General features: G+C 40.5%; 1 protein-coding gene across 2 annotated transcripts in view; it reads left to right on the forward strand.

Moving 5' to 3' along the window:
- The window catches only part of man1a2 (mannosidase, alpha, class 1A, member 2), a 109957-nt gene that overhangs the window by 45729 nt on the left and 38812 nt on the right, over positions 1 to 25416 (forward strand). For both annotated transcript variants that reach the window (XM_046403060.1, XM_046403061.1), the window contains exon 5: positions 15836 to 15954. In XM_046403060.1, the coding sequence (XP_046259016.1) occupies positions 15836 to 15954 (119 nt within the window). The remainder of the gene's footprint in view (positions 1 to 15835; positions 15955 to 25416) is intronic.

Consider the following 25416-nt stretch of genomic DNA (forward strand, 5'->3'; position numbering starts at 1 on the left):
TTCACCATCTTCAGAGTCGACAGGATGAGGGATTCAAGTAGACTACTAAAGGTAAACTAGAGGTGGAAGGGTTTGGATCTATGACAGTGACAGATGGTGTGATAGCATCAAGGTCTAAAACTGGTTATGTACGACTGACCTGGAATTACTGTTTACTTTTGGCCCTTCTACTTCCCAAGAGAGTTCCCCAATATTGTGATCAGATGTGTTACATTCTGCCCAATGATGACATGAAAGTGGCATCTGAGCTTATAGCTGAGGATGCTAACAACACGCTAGCCAAATGCCCTGCGCGGGGGTCACATCATGGGTGACACAACATCTCCAGAATAAACATCATCAACAGTACCACACAGTGGTCGGAGGACAACATTACTCAACGTCAGGACTTGCTTGTGTGCGTGGACTGGGACATTTGTACTGGTAGTTTGGAGGAGAGGGAGTGTCTGTAATCACGGATGATATACCAGTATATCTGCCAAGTCCTTCAGGAAATAGTCAAACTCCAAACCCTGGATTACCACCAACTTCCAATACAGCCTAAGGCAAAGTGCAAGGCCTTTCTGCATCATAACTGGGTTTCTGTCAAGACCACAAGCAGACTAATAAAAAAACAACGTTATTAAGGCCGAAGTCAAATACAAAGAAAGACTGGAGTAGGAATTCAGCAGCATTAACACCAAACATTCATTTCAGAAAGTCAGAACACTCACTGGCTACCATTCAAAAAATACTCTCTCCACAATAACTCACCTCACCACCCTTGCTGAAGACCTCAAAATGTTCTTTGGACGGTTTGACACCGTGGGCATCACAAGAGTGTGAGAAACTCCTAAGGATCATACCACTGCCAGCGATGACACCAGCAGTACCTTTTTTTGTGGGGGATGTCACATCAGCTAAGCAGGAAAGAGTGCTGGGCCTAATGGAGTCTGCCGCTGGCTGCCACAGTACCCACCTCATGGAAGACATCAACCATCATTTCAGTCCCCAAGAAACCCCCACCCTCAGAACTCAACCACTTCCGTCCTGGTACTCACTACAATTATTATGACATGCCTGGAGCAACTGGTTCTAAGTTCCACTTCTGGACCCCTATCATTTATATAGCACCTTTCAAAAACCAGGTTTCCAGAGTGCTTGACATCATCATCAAAAACAAAAATAAGGTATTTTATTGTAAATCATTTGGATGTTTTATCATTGAAAGTGAAATTAACTGCAGTATGTGTTGATGGTAAAGCCAATCTAAGAGCATATACAGTACTTACTTGAATGCTTTAAAACTGACCTCAGGAACCATAGAAAAATATGTAAAGATTTCTCTTTGCTGAACAAGTTGGCACATTATTGTCCTGCGCCTGGCTAGAACTGAGCACTTTTCCTTTCTGGCACAAGCATTACATATACACAGCAGTTTTATTAGTAAGAATGCCTTGCATGTAGTAAAGAAACAAAGGGGCTGTGTGTGCTCACTCCTTCGCCTTCCACTTTAGCCTCTTGTCTGTCCAGAGAGAAGAGGAGGCCAGAGTGGTAACAAGAGGACTGGGGCTCTCATTGTGGCACCAGGCTCAGATAACCCGGAGTTCACTGCCTAGCCCTGTTTTGTCTTCTTTCTTCTGCTCTGTGGAGAATGAGCAGAGCTGATTTAGAGCACAGATATAAATACAGCCTTTGTATCCAGGGTAAGCAGTTCAAGCAAGGATAACATATAGCCTTGTAAAGGAAACACAGTGCAAGCTAGGTTAAGAAAAGCATGATTCAAGCAGTGTCAGACAAACAACAAACAGCCAACAATTATAAATGCGCAAACACACACACACATATACACACCCTTCGATGGAGTCAATGGCTAAAGCTGAGCCTTAATTCAAATAGTCCTAAGTAACAAAGTATCAGGACATGAAACCAAAAATGGTTCTTGCATATGGTTCTATACTTGCCCTGTTTTAGAACAAGGTGTTGTCTTTGTCTTCTAAATTCATAAATCACAAATTTCATTACACATTATATTCATTGTCATTAATAACAAATGCAGTAAGACGTATTTTTTAAGAATAACTAAACCCCTAAGCCACCTTTTCTGAAAAACAATTTCAATTGATGTGTATTAGTGTTACTGATCAAGAGCTACAATGGTAAGTTTGAGCGAAATAAAATGAATTGCTATCTGAGATGTAGGGACGTGAAGCCTCGTTTCGTCATATATATAATGAATAATAATGAATGACACGTCAGAACTAACCAGCACATGCTAAGGTTGTCGCAATACCATAATTTTAAACATTGATACTATACTAATAAAACCTCTTTTGGTGTCTGGGCAAAAATGGGGGGGGGGGGGGGGGTTGGTGCACAAAATGGGGTCATTTTGTTATTTTCTTTTTTTTTTTTTTAATTTATTTTTAAATTAGCAACTTGACTAAAAAAATCTATCTGATTTGAGAGGTCTCACTATATCTGACTAAAGAGCTATATGTTCAGTCAGATATAATGTTGTTTAAAACACATGGTGACCCTGCCACATGCACACAACACATACACAGGATAATAATAGCCATGGGTGAATGCACAAGGGACATCAGCTAACATTGATTGAGCCTGAACGCATTTGACCCTTGTTGAGGTTGTGGCTCCATCCAATCAAAGGCCAGGCTTCACCAGCGGCTGAAGCGGCCTTGTTTATTGTAGATGGACGGCACAAGCTCCGATCTTTAAACACATTGGTCGCTGCTTGCTGGAAAATGCTCTCCAGGGATGCCGGTCACTTTACATCGATCGGCACTCCACTGTGAGTGTAAGTCCACACCAGCATCTCTCCGCCCCCTGTGGTCAGAGTAGCTTACAAACCCGACGTTCCTCCCAGTTTCAGAGTTACAGTAGTTAAGGTGAGACGAAATAAAGCATGAGTCACTTTTTTTAGGTGTGGCAGGTGTGATCTGTCTGATCTCTCAAAAACAAATAAATAACCAGATTATTAAATGATATCATTTGATAATTGATAAATCATGTATGTAATTTGCAGAGAAAATTATTCACCTGATCTGGCTTCTCAGATGTGAGATTTTTTAAAAAAATTTTTTCTGCTTTACATCATTGTTGTTTCCTTTTCGTGGTATATCAGTAATGATAACAGTCATTATTTGCAGCCTTAAAGAAAAGATATTCAGGAGAGTGAGAGAGAATTTTGCTTGTTGCTGTAGTGTGATTTCGTCTTAACACGTTATTATTTAGAGATTAGAGGACTGACTTGAGGTTCTGCTTAAGAAATGTTTTTCAGCCAGCAACAGGGGATCACGAGGGTCATCTCTTTCCCAAGTTACCTCTCTCTGTGGATTTCATTTGTGGCTTTGAGTGACCTTGTTCAAGTCATTGTAGTGGAGTTAATCTTTTCTGCACACGAGGGAGTCTGCTGGTGAGTGTGAAGCCTTTCCTGCTTGCTTGACCTCCCGACTGTTACTGCTTTATTAGTGCCCCCAAAGCTCGTCGTCATATGATTTTAATCTGAACTTGCGAGCGGAGAATCTCTCATGCCTCAGCCACATGGCGGCTTGATGTGCTCACAGTAAATTACATCACAAACTGCTTCAGTTGCTAAAGGGCTGTCGGGATAGAAGATAATGCAAAACTGGGATGAGGTTTGGACACCTGTCTCCTTGCAGCTCGGTGCAGACACCTGGTTTGTGCATCATGTTACCCTCAGAGATGATCTGTCAGCATAAACTCTGTTTCAAGTAATATACACGTTTGTAAAACCTGTGTGCCTGCTATTCAGAAACACTCCTATTTAAGTATGCAATACTATAATAATATTGCAATATCCTCTCCCTGTTTTCTTTCTGAATGTTGCTATAGCGTCTTAGCTCATTGAAACACATTGTCATTAGATCACAGCACAACCCTAAAAGTCACCATCTGGCACCTGAACAGAAATACATTTATCAGTTCTTGCCATGAGCCATGGCATGGTTTTACCCGTTTTTGATTATCCACAAAACTTGTTGCACTGGTGATGAGGGGTGGCAGCATAATATAGATTCTGCCTGGTATATTGCCCCATCCAGAGTCCTATAAAACCACAGTGCTGAATCAAATACTGCTTTGATGTCCAGCTTTTCTAATCAATAGACACTGAGGAGCATAATCGTCTGTGCAGCTACTGGATATTCGTTCCTTCTTGTAGCGTCCTGCAGGGTTCATGTGGATGCAGTGATACCCATGAAGTCAGAGGTGTGCACATGTTCACAGCCTTGCCCCCCACCCCTGCCCCAGCAACAAGGCAGGCAGCATGGTGGTGCACTGGTTAGCACTGTCGCCTCACAGCGAGAGGGTTCCAGGTTTGGTCTGGCCCTTTAAGGGTTTTCTCCAGATACTCCGGCTTCCTCCCACAATCCCAAAAACATGCACATTAGGTTAATAGGCTACTCTGCATTGCCCCTAGGTGTGAGTGTGAGAGTGTGTGTCTGTCTATGTGTGTGTCAGTCCTGCGATTGACTATACCTGATGGGTAAGCAGTATAGAAAATGGATGGATGGACTCCCAGGACAAAACAGTGCATTGTCTCCTGGACGAAAAGGTTGCATAGCAGCACCATGGCATTGTATCCATGGGTGCATTACACAGAACAAAAGCATATTTACAGTATGTATACTTAACATAGTCAGGTAATTCAGAATTCACAGTCGATTTATCTCGGTGGGTATGTCTGAGAAGAGGAGAGAGTGAGAAAAAAGAAAGAAGGAAAAAGCAAGAGAAATAATGCATACACACTGAGGTGTTGATCAGCTCATTTGCAAATCAAGTGCAGTGCAGTTCTTTAAAGATGTGCCAGTTGTCTCCAAGTGTATTAGTCCATATTGAAATAAAGAGCTCCATGTGTGTACTGTCAGGGTTGATCAGTTCCAAGGCAGGATGTTAAATAACCTAAAGACAATCATCCTAAAGCACTTCTTCAGTATTTATCTTAAAATTTATGTAGAAAGCATGTTGTCAGCTGAATGTGTTATTACCATCGTTGGTTCCAGTAAGGACTAAGCTCCAACATTTTTCCACAAATCTAGTTGAACAAACTAGGACATAGAAGAAGTCATACAGCACAGTGCTGTGATCCACATTGTTTTCAAAGTCTGTGGCTGTACTGTACTGTGGCTAGGCTATGTCATCTGACTTAACCAGGTAGCAGTTTGCTGTTGGTAGATGTTTTGTTTGCCTGGATGCCAGGTAAACAACGTCTTGGAAAAGATGACAGTAGGGTTGGGTGAGTCCTCTTGTCTGACCTCTTTTTCTTCTCTAGGCCTCCGCTGTCAGCTTTGTCAACTGGTGACTTTTATTTTGTTCCAGTCAAGTTGGTTTTGGCTGGCGATGCAGGGTGACCATTTGAAAGATTTTGACATACCACCCAACCCTTGCTGACAGCTTGTATTATGAGGGGCTTTAGTGATTTTGCATATTACTTTTTAATTTATCTCTCTGATGTTTGCATAGAAATTGTTTTTTTGTATCCTACCAAAATCTACCCATCTGATTACTTTTCCAACAAACTTTGCAGATGTTAGCTTGGTTAAGCTCAACTCCACCCCAGGAACTTTTTCTAATCTCTTTGATTATCATGAGCTCAGAGTCACAGCTCCTTCATCATTCCTGTGATTAAAATCACCCATTACACAACTGTCCGTTTACTCAAAATGTGTTCTGCTGGTTATTTCCCCTCTTTTGATGAGATGTGCAGTGACCTCCTGCTAAACTCAAGACACACTTGAAAGGACCACACATCAAGCTTTTTGTCCATTTTTTTCCTTCCTTAGCCTGATGTGTAGACTCAGATGTCCTCCTGACTGTGGCAGTAGGTGGGGAGGAGTGGGATGAGAGGTCTCACTGATGATTGTTCTAAAATGACTGCCTGAGGGCCTGAAGCCGCTTTCTATAGGAGAGAAGGACAAGGAGGAGAAGAGAGGAAAGCAGAGATCATGGCTGGGGGGGGCTAAGCCCTGTCCCCCTCTGTTATTGTAGCTAAGCCTCTCAGTCTAACAGTGTACAGTGATAATGGTTTTATTCACATCAATATTTGTGGTGTTTTTTTTTTTTGTTTGTTTTTTTTTTTAGCAATGATGGGTCTTTAATTTCAGGCAATGATAGACAAAAGCCGTATTATGGTGTGAGATAATATGCAGTCAATGTAATAACATGAACAGAAGGCTTTATTTGTACTTTGGAATATAAAATTTGCATAAGTTGTTATGTTGTTTAACTTTAACTAGCAAAACAAAAAAGTGCTTATCATTGGAGGATTGAGTGGAGCATAGGAACAGTGGGCCTGCTCGCCAACAAGACTGCTGCTGAGCACCGGGAAGGAGACAGCTGAGGCCAAGAGCTGGAGCCTAAGCTGCAGATTTAGCCCTGATGCTGAGCCCTTTACCTGTGGGACAAGAGCTCAGTTTATTTTTGAAAGTTTTGGGTTAAAAAGTGGATTTGTCTTCACTTTCACTTCTCAACCTGTCTGTAGCAGCAAGTCGCGGAGGTGCCAGCCACCACTGTTGGGTGTTACACTGTACTGCAGTTAGTCTCTCTGACTGCTGGCTGGAAGGGAATTCTGATTCATACAGAGAGGAGAGGGGAAAAGACGAGAAAGAACCAGACTCTCTTGCAGATGGAGAGTTTAATCGAAGCTTGAACTGAATTTGAACACACACACACACACACACACACACATACACACACACACACACACACACACACACACACACACACACACACACACACACACACACACATACCCACACATACCCACATACATACACCACGCACCCTAGATCCATGCTGGTGCTCCTTATCTTGTGGCTAATGTTCAGTAAATTATTATGGTTGTTTGGGGCCTGATCCCCTGGTCAAACTCACTTGAGTAATGCAGTTGGCATAGTGAAGATGTGAGTTTGTGATTGATTTGGGCTGATATGGGAATAAAGGAGCAGTATTGTTTCTTTATTTGCGTGGTATTCCTGGTTTAGCCCTGGAATTATAGTATGGTTATAGTATGGGTTAGCTTGGGTTAGGGTGACTTGCTGATGTAATTAACATAACAGTGAGGCATGGCTGCTTCCTCAAATCATGGATTACCCTGGAGAACAAACAGTGGTGCTCTGTAAGCTCTGCAAACTGGAAATGGCTTATCCCAGCAGAGCCACACAAATACACAAAACTGCTATACAGAAACACTTGGGACAAAAGCAGCTCCCCTTGTCGAGATGGTAACAAGCACTATTCTTTTCTGAATGTTTCCTTATCTTTAATGTGTTAAAACTAATTTCTACGCTACTGCTGTTATGACAACATAACACCAGTCCTCATCTTAAGTTGTTATTCAGCTGTTTCTCAAAAGAGAGAGAAAATGAGTTAAAATAATGTTACAGACTGCTGCTGTCGTATCAACTGAATCTTTTTTGTGTTTGTTTGTTTTTTTATGTCATGAGAACCCTCTATGCCCAGTTCGTTGGTGAGGTGCTTCTGTTAGTGGTAATTGGTATATCTCCAATTTGGACATATCAGCCTACTACATTGTTTCTTTTTTAGCTGGAACATTTGCAGTACATGAAGAGACTGACAAGAGAACTAAATTCTGCTCCCTACAAGACATCAGACCCGCCCCCCCCCCCCCCCCAAAAAAAACTCCCTTCTTTCCTTTCAGATTAAACTTTCAGCAGGGCTGCTGGTGCCAAATTGAACAGCAGGAAATGGGGGGATTTGTCTGCTGCTGACTCTAGCAGGAATGTGCATAAGCCCTGCAAATAGAGTAGAAAAAGGAGGAAGTTTCGTGAAAAACAGTACCTTGTAAGTTCATACTTAGGCTTAGTTTATTTAATTGTCTGCTATCTCTGTGACCAGCTGATGTTAAAAGCTGAGGTCTACAAAGCAGTGCCACTGAATCACTTTGAGTGTCTTTGGAACCATTATTCACATCGCAGCTTCACATAACTCTGAAGCTGTTAGATTTTCTATTAATATTGATATAGCTAGCCAGGTTACATACTCAAAGGAGTGGCAGTGGAAAGCCAAGGTAAATGAGTTCCCTTGCTCACCTGGTTGGTCCTCCTACTTGCCGTGTGTTTATCTCACAATTGTGGGAGTTCAATAACAGGGCAGGGTGACATAATTATTTAATGCCATGCCTACCACCACAACAAATTCATATTTATTTGATACTGTGCCTACCACCACAACAGATTGTGTTCTCAGGTTGAACACTTTAAAGTGTTTCTTTACATACGTATCAATATAAATTTGCCAACAATATGTAGCATTTACTTTTTGAAATTCACATGAACCACCCTTCATATTGGCCTAAATTATATCCACCACACAGCACCTATTGGGGGGAAAAAAAGTCACTTTTAAAGCTGGCTTGCCTGTTACTCCCATTATTTAATTCTTCCAAATCAGCAGTCAAGAACCTCAGGAACAAATGCCAGGAGTTGAGTTTTCATTAAAACAAAATTACGACGGGTGTGTTAGCTGCATGCCAAAGGAATCAGAGCACACGAGGCCAAATTACCTCCTAATTGTAGGGGAAAAACAGTGGAACATTTGAACAAGAGGAAGTTGGTAAGTTATGAGAAAGAATACCTCAGTCTACGCTTACATTGCTAGACTTCAACAGTAATCCGTTTGCAGCTTCTGTATATCGTTTTGAAGGACCCGCTGACCTTTCTCTAAGCTATTGAGTGCCACCCACCTTCTCACCCATACTTAACATCTTGATCAACTTTCACAGGTGTCCCAAATTACTTTGTTCAGTTACTCTTTCTATTAATCTGTCAGCTGCGTTGACCCACTTTTAATAGCTTTCACTGGAGGTTTTAATCCATGCAGCTCCGGTACATGTAAGGGAGCACAAATTGGACATTTCAAAGACTAGATTGCAGTAACGCAGCGCACAAAGGAAACAAGAAGGCAATTACTTCCTCAGTTACCACCTCAAAGCCTGCATATTCTCTGCCACAGTTAAGCAGGTGGATAATTTAGATGTCTTTTTTGGGTTTCTTTTTAATGAAGAGGCAAAAAGATGGAGATCATGATTAAAAATACTCTTTGCAGAGCTCTGTTTTCCCTGTATCCTTGACGTAGAATGTTGCCTTGAAGCCATGTGGAATTTTGAGTTGACAGCAGTGCTGCCGTAAAGTGCTTTTCAGATGTTGATTTAAGAAAAGTTGTGACGACCAAAAAAGAAAAAAAAATAAAATTCTACTCAGGTAGAGAGATGCTGAATAAATTCTGTCATGAATTATTTATCAGTGTATATTTTATCTCTGTACAGTATGTCAAGGTACTTACGAACCTTCATACAAAAAAACAAAAAAATCAGTGAATCCAGTATTGCTTCAGACCCTTTTTGTACTTTGTTTGCAACCTTCTTAGGCCTTGCTCAAAGGTACTGCTTTAATCAGTCATTTTCTTATCCAAACTTTGTGACTTAGCTGGTCTTTTGGTCCCTTTGTTTTGCCATCAGGTTAACGTGGTATGTAAAATGTTTTCTAATTTCTGTTTCTGTTGGATAGCTTTTCTTATTTAAAAAAAATCTTAATTATGGCGGAGTCTAGGATTTTTGGGCAGTAATATATAATATATAATTATTAGGGATGCTTGCTGAGAGTTTTGTCCAGCTTATAGAAAAACCAATAATTGGCTGCTTCACATGGCTGATACTGACAAGATGAAATCAATTACTTTGAAACCAATAATTTCACTTTTTTGTATTTTAAAAATAAGTTCTAAACCTGTAGTTGATTCACATTGCAGTGAATGTGTTCTTCAAGGTTCAGTTTTTGTTTTCACACAACCACAACTTTAAGTTGTGTTGTCTTCCTCTGAACCTGTCCAAAAACAAAAAAAATACTGGCTGTTTTCTCACTTTTAGACAACTTAGTCGACTAGTCTAAGTTTCAGTTTCCTGTTTGAACGTGTTGCTGCATATTTTAAGTCAGTGAAAGCTGTTTTGCTTTGTATTATCAGGTCTGTTTTTTGGCTGCAGTTTCAGTTATTATGCATTTGGTCTGTCCAAAATAGAGAGGCCAAATCAAAAAATATGATAATGCCGCTAGTTCTGCATTCAGAGCAGACTCTACAGTTAATGACTATACACAAGCCTAGAGAAATATTGTAGGAGTATTATAGGGATTAACCTACAGTCTATATAGCCTATGGCTTCATGCCATGTGATTCAATCTAATTCCAGTTTGGCCTTTAGTGGTGGTATTTCACTGGGCATATTGTATAAAGTGCAGATCTGTCAAATGTGGCACTGAATTTCAGATCTCAGGTAAGGTAATCCTTTTATACTTTCTCTCCATCTTACATTCATGCATATTATTTCCACACAGCTTTATGACAAGCTACACATGGCACAGTTTGCTGAGAAGTTATTCTTTTCCTTTAAGACAAGGGAATGCCATAAAATGACTCCACAGTAAAAGTTATCGCAGTGCAAACTGAGTTCCTTTGGCAACCAGCCTGAAGACAGGTCTTTGGGCTGGAGTTTAGGCAGGGAGTTCATGTTGAGCAGAAGTCCTAGTCTGACCAGTTACCCTCTGAGGCAGAAAACAAAACATAGCAGATGTTTCGGTCCGGTGCCAAATAAGTTGGTAACAATTTGTCCACTGCCAGCCAGACTGGTCCAAATTGGCCGGGGGTCGCCTTTGTTTACCTCGGTTGTGGTCATTACAAAACAGGCTGAAATGCCACAGTGGACCTGGAGCAATAGAGGAGGAGGAGGAAGAGAAGATGAGGATGAAGACTGCGATAAAAATTCTGTAGTAATCACTCTGAAAGTGTCAATGATTCTGACGGGTTAAAAACAAAGGCTAAAACATTGCAACTGAATACAGAAGAACAGCATGGTAATCTTTGCTTTTCAGATAAAAGCTGTTTGCTTGATTTCTATTAATGAAAATGAATTTGCGATATGGGAGCTCAGCTGACATGGTTGGTATTGTCAGCAGAAAAAGGTGAGGTCATGTATAAACAATGTTGTAAGCTATTACATAGTTTGTCCAGCAGACTCAGTTGTTAATGATGATCGGTTCCAGCTGAGCTGGCAGAGAAATATGACAGCTGAGCTGATATTGGTGCTGATGTTAATACCCTGCATCATGTTTTATAACCACTCCCTGCTTAATCATGATTGTAGCATATCAGTTTATAGTGCCACTTTTAACTGATTGTGAGTGTATTTTTCTTTGTGATTGTGAGTGTATTTACTCCTTGAAAGGATTCTGGAGCTTTGTCCAGTCACTTCACTTCCGGCATGGCTTCTGAATCTGATCCTTGAGAAACACATACAAACACACACCTTAGCTCTTCATCATCTCCCACTCTCTCAGAGTTGACAGTTTACAAGACAGAGAGAATGGAAATTGAATACTGACATCACGTTTTCTTGCCTCGTGTGAATTCATGCCGGAGAGCTCTGAAACCTGTCGACTAATGAAACTGGCACAGGAGCTGAAACCGGGGCCGTGATTGTTTGAGAGCCAGAGATGGTGGAAGAGTTGAGGGAGAGGGGGATATGTGAGATTACAATAGATGGGAAGAACGAACTTGGAAACTATGAGAGAGTTCAGGTAGAAAGAAGGTGCGTGCTGTAAGTTAAATCAAAGGAAAGGGGTTCCTATATTAAGAGAGGAAGAATGTTAGATTGAGAGAGTATATTATTGTGTGCATGAGACTGTGGCATTAATTTCCCAAATAAATAAACCTCATCCTGGCCAATTTGTCACAGATAAGCAGTGCCTGGAAACCCTGAATCCACCTTTTGGAAGTGCCAATTCAGTTGGCATTGTATGAAAGGCTGCACAGCGCTCAGATGCACGGAGGATGGTGCAAACCGACAGCAACAGACAGTGTTGTTTTGACGAGAGTGACGGTGAAACAATATAAACCCAGATATGAGGACGAACGATAGGTAAAAGCTCGGTCGAGCCAGATTACCGGGGCAAAAAAAGAGATTTAGCAGGGGGAGAATGCATTAAGATTTGAAAGTAACAATGACAGAAAGATTAGGAAAAACAATAGCAAGTCAGTGATGAATGAGAACAAACAGATGGCCGTGTAGACGAAAAGATGGAGCTGAATGGAGATGGAGACGGGACTCTGCTCAGGAGTGACCACAAGGTTATAGCCAAACATGAAAGTGTGCTGGAGGTGGTAAAACATGCCCCACGCAGTCAGAGAAACATAAGTGAACTGCAAATTTAAATGCTTTGAAGTTTACACTGAGGTCACAAACTGCCAAGGGGGATAAGTTTGATAAATGAGAACCTGGTGACAGCGGATAACTTCTTACAGATAGGAGAGGTAGTAAAAGTGGGACGAATCACAATCATAAATAAGTTAAGAACGTGTGTTATTTTTGAGGACATCGCATGACAGAGTATTTGTATTAAACAAAAATGTAAAACCACATTTAAAAATAACATAATACAAATACGAACAAACCTTAACTGAGAGATGTCTGCTCGTGTTCTCAGAATTTGTAATGGACATTTTGTTTTTCCAGTTTTTAAATATGACCCTAATGTTGGGCTGCCTTTGGACGTAAATACAGTGAAATCAGATTAGCTTCAAGTATTTAATCTCTCTCCTCTCTGACAGATCAGTAAACTCAGTGAGAAAATACCAATACACGTGAAGATTGCAAGCTTATGTTTCATGATGCAGTATTGATTCTCAGACACATTGTTTAAACCCATGACAGCTAGCTATCAGTGTTGTTGTCAGACAGATTGAAAGACTTTGAAATGTCTTTTGCCTACAGCATATATCAAGATGTAAAATGTAAATGTAGGATATATATAATAATTGCTTAAAGAATCCAGCACTGGATAATTCTGTACTGTAATGTTGTGCTGTAAGTAAGCAAAGGCTCATTGCCAAATTGTGTATATGATGTGGTGTGATCTCACCCTTAACAAGTCAGAACAGAGCTTGGTTGTGTCCAATGTTGTTATTGTCAGTTTCACTCTAAGGCTGTCTCCTGGCAAGAGTGTACTAATAGAGTTAAGAGAAGCAACGAGAGGGGCTTTCTGAAACAATTAACACTACACCTCTTGGCATTTAGAAGGTAACAGATGGCTGAATTACATCACATCAGTGTCTCATTTTCAGTTTATTTCGTAGCGGTGAGTAGTAGCGGTCATTACTCACTGTGGTGTATTATTGTTGTGAACACACAGGGAGCACTGCATCCAGGAGCTGTTACACGTAACCTTGAAATCAAAACAATATTCTCTGACTTCAGAACTTTGACGGGCCTCTATCTTTGCTTCAATGGTGTCACATTGCTATGACTGCCTGAAGCGTACCTGTAGGTGATGAAAGTGACAGAAGGGAGAGGGATGGGGGTTGTGTGGTGCAGCAGAGGGGCTCTGCTCCACCAACACCCGGGCCAATCTGTCAGGATCCGGCTGGCGGCCAGGGCATCTTGCTATCAGCCCTGCCCGCCTGACTGCAGTGTATTTTTAGAGTGATTTAGAGGTTCCTGTCCATAGTGATAATAACACTGCCGCTCCTGCATGAAGCCATGACGCTCTCCTTTTGAATGGAGTCAGATAAGAGGGCATGGCGAGAGGCTCAGGGACTCCAGCAGCACATAGTGTAGCTGATAGAAATGTGGAAGGATTTAAAGGGCAATGCCACTGGCTTTTACCAGTGAAGTATGTGCACTGAACTGTATTGAATACAGCAAAGAGTAGAAAAGAGTGATCAAGATGCTCTGGTAAAATCTTGGAAAACATGGTTTGATATAATAATAATGAGATCACTGCCACTAGATGATGTGCTAGAACCCCAGCATCAAAGACCAGAACAGGCGGTCACAGCTTTCCGAACCAAAAACATTACTCTACTCAAAGCCATCGGACTCCATTGACCAAAAAACTTATTTTACCTTACAGATCATAATAAAATAAAGAAACAAAATATATCTCACAAAACCCTTCTTGGTTAGCCTTTCCACCCTTCCGACCATCACCAACTCTGGTTTAGTCTAAGTTAACCCTTAATTCACCTAGTTTGATGTGTAAATATTTCACACAGTTTTTTTGCAGCTGTACATTAGTCACATCTTCAGCTTGATAAGGAGCTTTATTCTTCAAACCACCAAATCACCCTAATCAGTTTTACCCGATGTTTTGTTCACTAGCTCCAATCGCTATGAACCGCTTGTTTGACAATGCTGTGTGGGAGCTCACTCTCTTAGTGTCTTTGTAAATGTGGGAACTCGTATGCGCTAATATGCACGTGCAGCCTGGACCGCCAAACCACCAATATACATTACTTTTTGCCTCGTCAACTTCATTGATTTTTGTAAATATATTCTTGTGATTTTCATGCCGACAGGAGCAATAAGCACGGTTGTATAAAGAATATTAATTCATGGGCTCAAGAATGCTTTGTACTTTGTTTACAAATGATTGCATATTGTTATTATTTGCATCACACATTGTGTAAAACATAAATTAAAACAGCACCGTTTCCAAATTTTTTGATTTTTTGAATCAGGTTGTAGGAGATAATGAGCCCAAAGCTGGAGTTAGAGGGTTTCTGATTCAGCAGCGGTAATATTACGATCGATGAACAGTTTTAAGTGTGAAAATACAACAGTGAGCACAAACAATAATACTTGAGTTGACAATGAGTTGCAGCTTTCATAAAGGGACAGTAATTAACATTTTATTTTCACAAAAGAAGTGGATGTATTTGCAGTGGTTTATGGTGTGCATGATCATTGATACTGTGACAGCAGTGACTCCACTCTGAGATTTCTCACTATCAGAACTGACTTGAGCATTTATTTGAGGTAGTTTTCTCTCCAGTTGATCGAGTTGATGGAAAACTGTTATATGATGTGGACATCATAATAATATAATGGTGCCTTGGTCCAACAGTTGGCCGAGTATTCAAGCTGTGTGCTGCTTCACATTTGGCCATAATAAGGAAGCTGGAAGACTGGAGGCAATGCTGAACATAAATAATAAAACCTAAAGATACACACATAACAGACGCTGGACAGGCCTCAAGGACAGCAAATTGACATACACATTTTCACTTTGCAGTTGTATAGCTGCTGCTTGAAATTTTAGATGTAGTTTATACCATAAAATATTGCCTTTGAGAAGTCACTCAGCATCAATAGAGATGTTGCAGTTTAGTCAAATTTCTGAAATGTTATGTTTTCAATGCTTGATTCTTCTCAGTTCACATTCTCTTTTTTTGTCTTTTTTGTTTTCTCACTTTCTCTTTACAACCTCCCTTTGTGTTTTACACCTTTCATACTTTGCTTTTTCTTCCTCAGTGTTCTTCCACTCCCCTCATGTCACAGCACCTAATACTGGTTGGAAGATAATGTTGCGTTGGATAACTTTTCATTTCATTTCGTTGCTCGGAAGAAATGCCTTTATTAAGTATGACTCATCTAACAAATCTTAGTATTGAGATTCCAGTTGTTTCCCTCATTGATCATCTCCTTACAACAGCAAAGAACAGCACAATATCTCTTTCCGTACGAATTTGACTTTTATCTCCTGTTTGTGTGGGTCTGTCTCTGGTGGATGGGCAGCTAATTTCGAGTTTCAATAACACATCTTTAAGTCCATCTGATCAGTTTGTTATCTTGCAATGAAATAAATGTCTTAGTTTCTCTTTCACAAATTAGGTCCATTGTGTTATTCATTAGTTTTCCACTCATAACTCCCAGAGAGCCAGGGTTTTTTATTAAACAAATTGGATAGTGCTTGCCTTGACAAATTAATCTCATTTACCTGCTTGTTTTGCCATGTGTCTTGTGCAGGCAATTCACAACTAGGTGCCACCATTGTGGATGCCTTAGACACCCTCTACATCATGGGTCTGCACGAGGAGTTCAAGGATGGCCAGGAGTGGATCGAACAGAATCTGGACTTCAGTGTGGTGAGTACCTACCTTTCTATACATGTGAACATTTATGGAACAGTAGCTGAAAAGTAACAACATGCTGATTTCTTTAGATTTACTGTTCTTGTCTGTTGATGGTCTAAAAATGGTAGTTTCCTACTCAGGCTTAAAATTCTGCTAACATGGCAACCTTATTTCTAAGATCAAGAGCCAAATGCTTAATTTGGCCAATCACTTTGATAGTCTACCCTCCTTTAACAGAAACTAGGGGACAATGCAGTTAGTGTTAGTCAGTACAGTTTCCTCGACATCCAGCACCTTTGGACCATAGATAATATCCAGGTGTTACTCAGGTACGATTCAAACTCACGTGCAGTGTTACAGCAGCACCTAATTGTCACCAATGACCTTATCTGGATCATTTCAAAGTGCAGCCTTTATCCCTCATCTTTCTTTGAGTCGCTGTCTATTTTCCATATTTTCCCCCTTTGCCTCTTCACCCAGTTAACAACCTCCTCTTTCCTGCCTTACTTGTGCATCACATCTACAGCTCTCCTCATTTATTTCTCTGTTACAGTGTTCTTCTCCCGTTAACAGCTTCCTTCTCCATTTTTCACCTGTCACTCACCTCTATCCACCCACTTTTCCCTTCACCTGTTTTTTTCTACTCTTTTCCCTGCACACTATTATAACCACCATCTTCTTTCACCTTACCTTTTTATTAGCAATTTTTCTTCTTCCCTGTCTTGTCTTTACTGTCACTCTTTCCCTCCGTTTTCTTTTATAACCTCTTTGTAGTCTCTGGACTTGACCAGTTTATTGCTTTCCATCTCCCCTCTTTCGTTACACTTGACAATCATGATTTTTAGCTGTCTGTCTATCCGTCATCTGCCATGTCTGTTACTTCTTTTTTATTCAGCTGACCTTTTGTTCATCCTCCGCAGTTCTCAGACCCTTCTTTTGCATTTATTCCTCGCGCTTAATCTTTGCTCCCTATTTGTTCACTCCCTCCATCATTAACCAGTCTTCTGTCCAGATCTTATCCTTTTCACCCTTCTTTTCTCTGCCATTTCTTTCTTTCTGTTCTATTCTTCAATTGGTTAACCCACTTTTATTCACACCTAACTAGACTTTTTGTCATTTATCAGTCTGCCTGTCATAGCTTGCATTCCCTCTTCAATTCTTTAACTATCTTTACATATCTCTTTTCTTTGTTCTGCATTACCTCCCATCTTTTCCTCCTTTTTCCCTCTGCCTACCCATTATGGCCAAGCTGCCAATCCCTCCTTTCTTTCCTTTTCTCAGATCTCTTTCCACTACATTTCCCTTGTAATCATTATTCTGTCCATGCCTTCTCCTTGCTCTCCCTCCTTTTTTTCTTCCCGTACTTTCTGCCTGCTTCAGTGTCTGACGACTGAGCTTGTTAGTCCCCAAACCGAGGCAATCACAGGGCAGCTAGCAGGTAGGCAGAGGGGATCTAACAGTCTGACACTTGGAGGGCTAATTAACCTCAGAATCACTCTGGTTGAGCTGTGGAAAGAGGGATACAGGGAGGAATCACGGATGGAGAACAGTGAAGAGAAAGAGAGAGAGGCTTAGATTTAATGGAGGGTAGAAAACAGAAGATCAATTACAGACTGAGGAGCTGGGGGTTTGGATGGATAGACCAAGAAAGAGAGGCAGGAAGAGTGGTGGTGAAAACAGATTGGGAGGACAGAAATGGACAGTGGAAGCACCTATAAGAAAGACAGGGAAGGAAAGACAGTTTGGGGGTAGAGTGAGGTTTTTAGACTGCAACTCAGTGCTTTCATCCCATCCTGAAAATAAAGGTTGAAAAAAATATTTTAAATGTTGTCAAGCTTGAATATATTTCATGTGTAATAGGTGTAAACAGACCCCCCATGCCCCAGTGCTTCCCAGTATTATTGATGTCGCAACTGATTCACTTTCCATTTTTCTCCGAGCAGTGAGTACTAACAACATAGGGCAAAAGAATTTTGAATTTTGTCTCATCCAACTGTAGTGTGAACATAATGCGTTATAAGCCCCATCAGTCAGTCTCTAGTTTGTAACTAATCAATGCATCCATAAGACACTTGACCTTATAATTTATTGCAAATTACACTGATAAGCTTTTCTGACTGTTGATATAGTGCATCACAGAGCATTATGTGTGTTTATGTGTGTAGTCAGGAAGTATTATGATTATATTAGCTTATAATACACTATGAATGTCCTCATAATACACTATAGATTTATTCTTCATAAAATTGTTAGAGAATCTCGCAAACATGAGATAGGTGACGTCATGTGACAGGGCTCTTTACCCATGTTAAGATGTTTATCTATGGAGACTTCATGGCCATGTGCTAACAAGCCAGTTAGCTACTGTTAGAAGAGGTGTCCACTTACATTTGGCATTCTAGCATGTCAGTAAACCAGGCTATTAAATGAAAATTGAAGAGCACACTACAGAGCAAAGCTGTGCTGACAGTCACCACACTGAGCCACCTGAGAGGCAGTGTGTGGAAGTGTTCTGGTTAGATGGCAATAGTGGGGAGGATATTATCCTATCTGGGTTATGTTCAAATTGCCTCATCCATTGGCTCACTTTTGATCCTGAAAGAAAACTTCAAAATGTAATGATTATTGGGCAAGATCTGCAGTTATAATGAGCTTCTTTTTTCTACTCTGACGGAGTTATCACTCTGTGTAAAGGTAGTTTGGCTGTTAAGGCAAATTTCTTATTCACCTGGCTGTATAAAGATGCTCTCTGTGGAACTTAATAAAGTTTAAAATCACATCCATACTGTCTTTCATATCAGATTTTAGTAGTCTTGCTGAATTTATAAGGCTTGCGTTTTCCATATGGTTATTCTAAAATTCTGAGATGGAGTATACTGGAGTGGAAAGTAAATTAGGGAATGATAGGAAAAGGCAGAAAAAGAGGGATGAACATGGATGTGAGTGGAAAGGAACAGATGAAAGTAGATGTCGTTGCAAACTTGGAGTATTTTGTAGTTGTCAGAATGGAAATATAATGTAGATTGGAATAAAAATAGACATATTGAGTAGACAGTTTTTTTTTTTAAAATAAAAATGTTCATGTGACGATTTTGCAGAAATTATATTTTCCACAGTGATGTCTAAAGTACCGCCGAAATAGAACGGTACCTCAGCAAAACAACAGGTGGAGAATTATCAAATGTTTCACATGTACAGTAACAATCACAAGAATTGAGTAGTGAGAGTGGAGAAGCAGGAGATAAAAAGGAGAAGTCTTTTGCTTTCGCTGGAGGAGAATGGAGAGAAGAGATTAGAGGGTGGAGAGGGAGGAGAAGAGAAGAGATGATGAGACTTGTAAGTCCTGTTAACGAGCGAGAGGAGGAGGAAGGTGTGGTGCCATGTTTTCATTAACGTCTTGGTTTGATGCCCTTATACCTGCATGCATTAAGCAGTTGATTCAAGCATTAGCTTCCAGCTACTGTAACATTTATGAAAGGTTAAGCTAGCTTAGACTGAATCGTGGCATTACTCTGGCTTTTGCTCAGGCCTTTTACCAAACAGGTAATTTCCCAGCTCATAAGAAGCAATACTTTTCAAGCCTGCAGTAGCCTGGCAGCATAATTGGCAGCAAAAGTGTTATTAAGCTTGGCCCTTATGAAAATCAAAGATTTGTTCAACCCAAAGGGTGCAGCCTCTCCAGTCAGAGCTCTGAGACAGGAAGAAGGGCAAAGTCTGAATTTCCATTTTGAAGATTAAAGACATCACTCTCCGTCAAGTTTAATCTCCCACCTGTGCATGCACGTATGAGTGCAAGTTGCCCAAGTTTAACTGCATCTGTGTGTGTGTATGCAATCTCTGTTAGATCCGATTTTCAACTTTCTACAGCGCCACTGTTTTTGCCCTTTGTCGAATGCACACATTAAGATCCGGACTGACTAGTTTATACTTAATGTAACGTGTCTATAACAATAAATACTGCATGATTTACACAGTGCCATCTCCTCTCAAGGGCCTTCCAGACCAAGAACAGTAACTACAACACTGACTATAGATAGTCTAAGTCAAGTGGATGATGGAATCTACACCACAACTATAGCAATATTGTCGGGATCACTTTCAGTATGATTTGATCAACGAGGTAAACACTGACAGTCAATCAAAATCCATCTGTGTAGTGCTTACAGTGTTGGTTTCTAACTGTAGCTCACCTCTTTTATGCAAGTTAATTGATGGAATTTCAGAAACATCTGAGGTGGTCTACCCTTATCATTCAGTCTTGGCTATTGTGGTATACAATGTATTAAAAGCTTATGGAGGCTAATGTAAGGTGTGTAGTTTCTTGTTGTCCTTCACTTTCATGGTCACGGTTGTAAAAATTCATGATCTGCTACCATTACTTAATCTATTGTAGACATGTTAAGATGAATTAATAGCATTTGATTTTCAAAAGACAACTGAAAGATGAATGAAGTTGGTGTTAACATCAGTAACTGCTTCTGGCAGATACTAATTAGTAGTACTTGCTCTCTTATCCTCCACAGCATCAGTCCTTCTTTTTTCATCTCACTTATCACAATCATTGGACTTTCTAAAGAAACTTTGGAGACTCAGCTGCTGTGGCATTTTGCAATAGCTTGACTAAGTAGCGATATAGTGTACAAATCTGTGATCGCTAAAGCCAGCTAGACAACAGCTAATTAATATGCACACTCACCACCACCAGCTGGACAGGGAGGTCGACTACAGGCAACCTATATGTTGTCATTGACAGTGTTGTGCGTGAGTTAGTTGGCGTTACTGTAGATTTCCCTAAGTGTCAAACTGACAGATGGGCTCAGGATTTTTCCGTCATTGTTAGACAGTCGGTCAGTAACGGACAACTTCAGGTAAAACAGTCTCCGTTCCCAGTGACATGTAAGACATCTCTACATGAGCAAGCGGCCAGTGTTGTGACATTCTCTTGATAAAAAAAAAAAATCATATGTTGCTGTTTCTCATATGCTTTTGACAAATGTATGCACATTTTTATTATACCGTCCCTTCACCACCTCTCAATTCAGTCACCCACCTGTCACCACTAGCTCCACCACTAATGAATGATTAAATAGCTGTCATGTCAGGATGAGCCAAGCAGTGAGTCACTGTTGGACTCTCCACTGTCCTGGTGGAGCACCCTCAAATGATGAATGTGTTGGTGTCAGGTTCGCCAAGATCCACCAAATTAATGGACTCCGTTAACTGATGCTTTAATAACCCTGGTTAATTTGAGGATTTGATCAGAGATGATGCTGAAGAGATGGAGAGATAAATTAATGGTAACTGGCAAAGAGTACGATCCAGCCCAGACAAGATTTAATTATAAAGAAGAGCGCCTTCCAAATATTTCATTGCAGTACTCACATGGTGAGTACTTTAATGAGATACTGTTTTTCTGACACTGAAGTGCAAAGTTTTTCTTTCACAGTATTTTGGGAGGCAAAAAAATAGGTTCTGCTGCTTATTTTTCTTGACGTTACTGAAGTTTCAGGGTCCTACACGATAAAAGCTGTCACGTCCAGATTAGCCGTCCCCCTTAGCCTTTTGCTGAAGGTGAGACATTTGACAGCGAGTCCCCAGCTCTGTGTATTCCACTCTCCTGTCACCTGCAATGACAAGTTAATGCAAAATTTAATATTTTATCCGAGTTGTCTGGATGACATTTTTCTGTTGTTTACCGTCAAACTTCAAAGACTATCATCACCTTTTTTCAGTCAAAGGTTTGAGCCAAACAGTGTTTTAGGTGACGTACTTTAAGATACACACTGAATGAATAAAATAAAGAAGCAGAAACCTGAGAATTTTGGCATGTATGCTGACCCAGAATAATTAATGGATATCAAAATTGCTGAAGACTACATTCCCGCCCACTGACTTGTCGATTATATGCTAAATGCATATTTAGCTCCCACTCTCACCGGTTGTCTTGCAAAATTATTAGCTAGGAGTGTGGAGAGCAAAATTCCGAGCCACAGTAAACTATACATCAACCAAAATATTCCAGTGACTTTTGAGCTTTCACGGCAGGAGGATGCAATTTTACAGATGTGACAGGAAACCAATTAAAATCAACAACAGTGATTGCCTTTGACAGGAAACTGCACAAAGAGAAATGGCTTATAAGATGGGTTGACAGATTTCTGTTTATACTGCTGCATGGTGGATATTATTAGAGAAAGTAGAAAAGGTCTGGAAGTGGATGTAATTCACAAGGGAGGGAGAGTAGAATATGTTATTACGAGCTATCTTGTGATCGAAGATGAGACAAGGAAATGACTGCTGTCCTTATTTTTTTTTTAGATGCAGAGCAAAACAATTCATTTAAATCAAAATTCTATTTTTGTGCTCCTCTCATGTGTTATTGCACAACCTAAGCGATTCTCGCTATCCTGTCTGTGTTTACTGGAGGCATTTTTAAATCAGGGCTGTTTTTATTGCTCTTCTTTTTATTGGCATCTGGGCTCCTAAACTATGGTTGTAAATGGCTAACAAGTGAGACCCACTGACAGACAGGCAGTTAGATAGATGGATGCTGCCAAATAAAGCTGGCCTTGAGCTTTATGAAAGCTTACCATCCCTTCATAACTCGGTTCAGCACATCACCTCAGTGCTATACTCACCCCATGAAGAAAATAAAATAATAAAATCAAGTTGTTTTCACTTTGACGTCATTGGATATTTTTGTAGTGTACTTTTTACGTCGATTAGTTACAAAAGTCTGGGCCTAAATGTTGTACTTTTGTAGACTTTTTGTGAAATGTGGTCCATTGTTTCAAGAGAAAGCTCTAGTGTGAATTTGCAAGGTCATTGCATAGTATTTATCTGTACTGACATTGTAGCATATACCTTTGAAAAAGGAGGAACGTGTTCATTCTTAGTTCGTTGTGACATGATTGATTTTGAAAATGTTGGTTAATAACACAACGTTGACTCAAAGAGAAAGAACACAACTGCAAGGGCAGTGTAGCACCTGACTCTCACACGCTAAAGTTATCTTAGATTTCATCTTCACAAGAGGCATAAGTTGCAAGCATTCTTCTGATTTAATGTCTAAGCGATTGAATTGAATACATCCTACACCATCATACAGAGACTAACTTTAACAGAGTAGAGCAGTGCTCAGCATTAACAAACAAGACCAACCATAACCTAACACACAACTTAAATCCTCAGTCTGTTCCTTCTCCCACTCAGCACCTGGCTTAAAATCTAATGTATAGAAACATTTTGGCTCTCAGGAAATTGACCAGGAAAGAGACTTGGACAAGAGCCAAAGTGTATAAAACCTTTGTCTAACTAGAGAGAAATACTACATGCTTTAAATGTTTTGCATCAAGATCACTGAGGCATGATTTAGTTATTGCATTGTAGTGTTGCATCTGAAAAAGAATTGAATCAGAGCACAGTGAGGTGCCTTGAGATTCCCACCCCTACAAAGTAAGTAAAAGCAGGATAAAACAAGAGCATTTTCAATATACACTCAGGCATCTTGGACAAAGTGGGACATGCTAAAGAGCGAAATGGTGTGGGTGCAGCTGTTGAGAAGAGAGCCATTCTTCACCTCAGTCCTTTTACAGTCAATCTTCAACACTCTGTCTCTGCCAGCACAATTGCACACATGGGAGTACATGAGGGAGGACCCAGCTGCAAGTGACTCTGGTCCATTGTCACACTTTCTGACAATGTGCAGAACCATTTTAAATCAAGGTCGATTGTAGGCGCCGCTACATTCTTGCTGTCTTTTGCTGATGCTAGAAATAAAAGCAGAAAAAGTGACCGGTTTGTAAAGCTGCAGGTAGAGCAGCCCCCCTCTTTTTCAGGAGGAAGTTAAACCTGTTACATTCTAGAGGCCAGAATCCAACTTTTAATACAAATGGAGGTTCAGTGTTGAAAGGAAGCTTCAATTTCCCAAGCGTGTTCCACAGTGCTCTGCACATTGACACAGTGCTGTGGTTTTCTGGTAGAAATTGTACTCCTTTGGTAGGAGGGATGCCAAGAAGAATGGTTTTCCATATGTTTCTATCACAGCAATATAAATATATGACACTGACACAGAGGACAACAACAACAAGCAGAGAGAGGCCTATAGGATGGAGTTGGTTAATGTTGGACAGCTGGGAGTCATGGGTAAATGGGCAGTGACTTTGGCGCTGCTGCTAACCTACGTGTTAACGGTTCAGCATTTAAACAGGATGCCTGTTGACATCGAGGTCATTTAGACTGCCCTTTAAAAGGATGCATGGGTAAAGTCCTCACCTCTTGGATGTTTGTATTTCTTCTGTAAAAATATCAGAGCAAGGTCACATTGTAATTTGCGAGTAGCTCTCAACATTTGAATGTTCTGGACTGCAAGATGTTCCATGTGAATGGTTTTCAGGGATGCCATGGTATCAAGGACATTGTCACTCATACAAGTATTTTTGCACAGCATGCTGAAGGCATACATGTTTGCCCGTGGCCACCAAGACTGCTGTGGTCTCCTGTGAAACTAGCAGGAAGGTGATTATTTTGTGGACATAACACAGTGGTACTTTGCAAGCAAGAATTTTGGATTGAACACTAGCATACTCCCTCTGCTCTGCCTGCCTGAACTGATCTGCATCGTGTCACAGATGTCAGACACAACAGCATAGAGAATGTAGTCACTTTTCAAAGTATAACACCCTGTACAGACTCCTGATTGTATCAAATCAGACAAAACAAAAAAGAAAACAATGTTGCCTTCTGACTCATGTTTGAGGCACAAAAATCAAGGAAAAATGAATCAGATTTACAAAATGTGAGAAAGTCAACAAAACCAAGCCTTCAAAAAGCTCTTCTTCTGAAATTCTCCGGGTGGGATGTAAAGCTGCGTTGCAGCCATGCCTGGTGGGCTCAAGCTGTTAGGAGCTCTAAAAGGCCACGCCAGCAGCTATTACTGTTTGACCCAGGATTGGTTTAAAAGTACACCATCCAATTGAACGAGCAGGGAATTGAGCATCAATCTCCTACTTCAGCTGCACAGTGATGGAGGTCATGCTAAAAGTGTGCATCAGCGTTGAAGTTCCATCAAAAAGCGGTGTTTTTTGATGGAACTTGGTATGGAATGTTTGGTACCACCCCTGAGCACAGAAATTTGAACAGTGTCTTAAAATACATGGTAGTGTGTGAGTTTACATAAGCCGTTTTGATTTTCGGTGATGTTGCCCTCCTCAGCTGACAAATAAACCCTGTTGTTTATCTGAATGGTAGAGCATTGTAGCCACAGAGACCAAGGGTTGGTATTTTGCATTATATGTTAGCCTAGGTCATAGCTGACTTCATACCTTTTCCTGAACTACTTGCCTGATTTCATGATTGAATGGAGATATGAGGTAACCTGAGTTATGAAATAATAAAATGTAAAGGTGTGTGATTATCTGTTATTTGTCTGGAATAGCAAGGTTTTTTGATTATTTTTTTAAGAATGCCTTTCTT

This window comes from Scatophagus argus, chromosome 11 (genome assembly GCF_020382885.2).
Source record: "Scatophagus argus isolate fScaArg1 chromosome 11, fScaArg1.pri, whole genome shotgun sequence".
NCBI lineage: Eukaryota > Metazoa > Chordata > Actinopteri > Scatophagidae > Scatophagus > Scatophagus argus.